Raw genomic sequence first — 3852 nt, forward strand, 5'->3', positions numbered from 1 at the left:
TACTCCCCCCGTTGAGAGTACAACGATCAACCTATGTGGTTTAAATCGCCGTTTACAATACATTCGGTTTACAATGTACTTATGTGATATGACTCGCCGCTAGGTTATTGGTAGTGGACACATTTGTTTGGTCGCTCGCTTCGTCTCTCCGGATGTTGTCTTGACGGTGGCAGCTCGCACTACTCCGTCTTCGCCTGGGTGTACCGTAAGGATTCTGCCTAGTGCCCATTGTGCGCATGGCGTGTTTTTTTTCTTAACTATGTGTTGCCAAACAGTTAGTCGGTTTGCTGGAACAGAAGACAACTTCTTCTCCGGAAGCGAGGTTATCGGTTTGCCGATGAGATAATGCCCTGGCGTTAACGCTAGCAAGTCGTTCGGGTCTGGAGAGAGGGAGGTGATGGGTCTGGAGTTAAGGATACCCTCGATTTCTACAACTAATGTATTTAACTCTTCGAATGTGAAGAGTGCATCTCCGACTACCCGTTTGAAGTGATGCTTGAAGAGCTTCACGGTGGATTCCCATAGCCCACCAAAGTGTGGTGCTGCTGGCGGGATGAAGTGCCATTTAATTTGGTTTTCGCATGCAAACCGATCAATTGTATTCTTATGTTTATCGGAGTTAAACGAAGCGTACATTTCCCTCAATTGGTTGTTCGCGCCTACGGTTCCATTATCGGAATAAACTTGGGCTGGTATGCCCCGTCTCGAGATGAACCGTCGCAGAGCTGCTAAGAAGCCGTCCGAGGTTAAATCGCTCACTACTTCAAAGTGTACCGCCTTTATTGTCATGCACACAAATATACAAACGTACACCTTTATTCGAATGCGATTGCGGTGTTTTTTCTCTTTAATGTAAAACGGTCCGCAAAAATCGACGCCGGTATTGGCGAAGGGAATGGCTTCACGCACTCGAACTTGCGGAAGATTTCCCATTTTGTATTTTATGGTGTCGTTATTGAATCGATAGCAACGCACACAAGAGTGAACGATTTTTCGTACCTGGTTTCGGCCGTCTAAAATCCAAAATTTCTGTCGGATATTGTATAAGGTACCTAATATACCTGTATGATGTCGCGTCTCGTGAATTTCGCGGATAATACAATCGGTTAGGTAATGTCGGCTTGGAAGCAAAATGGGGTATCTTTGTGAGTAAGATAGATTCGCCTTTCGCAGACGTCCTCCTATCCGAATCAGGCCATCGTTATCCAGAAATGGGTTCAAGTTGGCTATTCTATTTCTGTTAGTGACACCCTTTGATTCAAGTCCCTTAATTTCCTCGGAAAATTGAGATGGTTGGATTATTCTTAGTATTTTCACTTCCGCTGCTTCGATTTCTTCGACTGTTAAATTGCCCTTATATTTGTTAAGAGGATGAAACCGGAAACAATACGCGATGATCCTGCATAATTTGGAATACGATGAGTATCTTTTAAATATGTCGGGATCGCGGGGTGTTATCATTAGACAAGTGTTTCCTTTCAATTCGGGAGTCTCTATAGTTTGCATTATTGCGCGAGGCCATTCATTCTCAGATCTACTTAACCGCTGAGGGCCGGTGCACCATGTTTTATTTTGAAGTAAAATTTGAGGTAATTGCCCTCTAGAAATAGCGTCGGCGGGGTTGAATTCTGATTTAATATGTCGCCACTCTATTGATTTGGTAAGTGTTCGTGTTTCAGCGATTCGATGAGCAACGAATGTTTTAAGCAAGTGGGGAGGAGTCTTTAACCAATGTAGCGCGATCGTCGAGTCACACCAGAGAGTGATTTTATTAGTTGCAATGTTTAGCGCGTTATTGACTTCCCTAAGTAGTCGCGCCAATAGTAGCGCGCCGCAAAGTTCCAAACGTGGTATCGTTGTTGATTTTAATGGAGCGACTCGCGATTTGGCACATAACAATCTGCAAATTACTTTTCCATTGATTCCGATCGAACGTACGTACAGACTCGCGCCATAACCGTTATTACTGGCGTCGCAAAAACCGTGTATCTGTATGTAACATGCTGGTTGGGAGATCGTTAAGAATCCGTTCGTCATTAGTTGCCCACTGTCGCATGAGGAAGCCGCCCTTGGCCAACAACGCGATTATCTCGTCTCTAATTGCTCTAGCTTCGTTTATGGTCTCGGCGCCGGTGGATAAATTATCTACGTATAGGTGTTTTTTAAGGATTAGAGCCGCCCTAGGATGTGCATGCCCTTCGTCCTCCGCGAGGTTTTGTATGACCCGTACTGCGAGAAAGGGTGCGGAGGAAACGCCGAATGTTAAGGTGTTAAGTTGAAGCGTCTTTATTTCGTCGTGTATGCGCCAGAGAATTTGCTGATAATGTCTGTCTTTTTCATGTACTAGCACTTGCCTATACATTTTCTCTATATCTCCAATAATAGCATAACTATGTGAACGAAAACGTATTAAATGTGTAAATAAGTCGTCGTAAGTTATCTAGATGTATAAGTAACGTATTATGTCGCCTTTGATATATTGTGCAAGTAGTAAATTTGCACGGCGTTCCGCGATGCGATCGTAAGCAATTATAGCATAGGTTCGCATTTTTTATCATATCGATACGTTTAAGTACCGGCAAACGTTTGAATTCGTCGCATAAGTAGAGTGCGTGTTGTTTGGTTTTACACGTTATACAATTACGTGCTGAGTTTACTAAAGGACTTGACCCGACCTAACTTCGTCCTTTCTTCATCGGAGGTTCGCCTTTATTCCCTTCCGTTTGTGATATCCTACTTCTTTCATGTTTAGACGCGCAAACCGCGATTTTGTACATAAATTCGTATATTTGTTCGACTCTTGGAAATTCGTCTCTTTGTAGCGTTGCTTCCCATTTATCTATGGTCCCCTTTGGCAATTTACTTTCTAGAAGATGAACTAATATTTCTGACCCGACCGATACGCCCAACGCGCTTAACGAAGCTATGTGTTGTTGAAATTCGTCAGCTATTTTAGATAGGCCTTCTGTGGATTCTCTGTCTAACGCGGGAAAGTTTATGATTAGCGATAAATGTCGCGAGACTAGTATGCGTTTTACCTCGTAGGCGCGTTCCAACAATTCCCATGCCTTTGCGTAATTTATACCGTCGATAGTAAATGTCTTCGTTTTATTGGCAGCTACTCCTGTCAGCGCCGACTTCAAATAATGTAATTTATCTACGTCCGACAAATCTGTTTGGGACCCTATCATATTGTTGAACGCGTTCTTAAAGGAGAGCCAATTTTCATATTGGCCGTCAAAGGTTGGGAGCGGAGCGTCGGGTAATTTTATCCGTCGTTTTTTGGTAGTTATGCTCTGTGAACTGTCGGACTGTGTGTCATCGTTCGCTGTACTACCGCTCGCGGTACTACCGTTCGCTACGTTAGTTGGATTGAGCAACCCTTCGATTTTACTCGCAAGCGCGCAATACCGGTCTTGAAGGCTTGTAAACTCGATTTGATGATTGTTATCTGGATCTAATACTACTAATTCGTCATTGTGCTCTTCTAGCGCGTGGAATAGTTCTGTCAAGCGAGCACTTCGTAATTTTAGATTGGCGTTATCTATTTTGCCTTTTTCCAATATATTGGCTAAGTTGGTAAGTTGGGATTTTAATGTTGTCCTTTTTTGTACAAGAAGCTTGATCTTGTCTGCCATTATTGCGGCCGTGTGAGAACTAGGACGGATCGGGAATGAACGACTTACTTGTGACGATAACGTGTGTGTGTGACTTCCTTCGCGGCGCTGATTCGGGAAGTCCAACCTCTTTTCTTGAGCGCTCTTTTCTTGAGCGTGACGCTGATGTCCTTGGCTGATCGCTTCTCGCAGACCAGGGGGTCACTTTGTCGTGAGTTCGAACCTCACAGGAGGC

The 3852-nt window shown here is 44.0% G+C and overlaps 1 protein-coding gene across 1 annotated transcript; it reads right to left on the reverse strand.

The window, feature by feature from the left end:
• Positions 1-99: 99 nt before the first annotated feature.
• Positions 100-2037, reverse strand: LOC105569050. Its single transcript, XM_012025197.1, has one exon. The coding sequence runs from the start codon at positions 2035-2037 to the stop codon at positions 100-102; it is 1938 nt and encodes a 645-aa protein (XP_011880587.1).
• Positions 2038-3852: the final 1815 nt, after the last annotated feature.

Source organism: Vollenhovia emeryi, unplaced genomic scaffold, assembly GCF_000949405.1.
Source record: "Vollenhovia emeryi isolate VEMERY1.0 unplaced genomic scaffold, V.emery_V1.0 DF942383.1, whole genome shotgun sequence".
Taxonomy (NCBI): domain Eukaryota; kingdom Metazoa; phylum Arthropoda; class Insecta; order Hymenoptera; family Formicidae; genus Vollenhovia; species Vollenhovia emeryi.

Bases quoted from the DNA above. Each gene is read 5' to 3' on its own strand.
- LOC105569050 (XM_012025197.1), bottom strand. From the start codon at position 2,037: ATGACGAACGGATTCTTAACGATCTCCCAACCAGCATGTTACATACAG.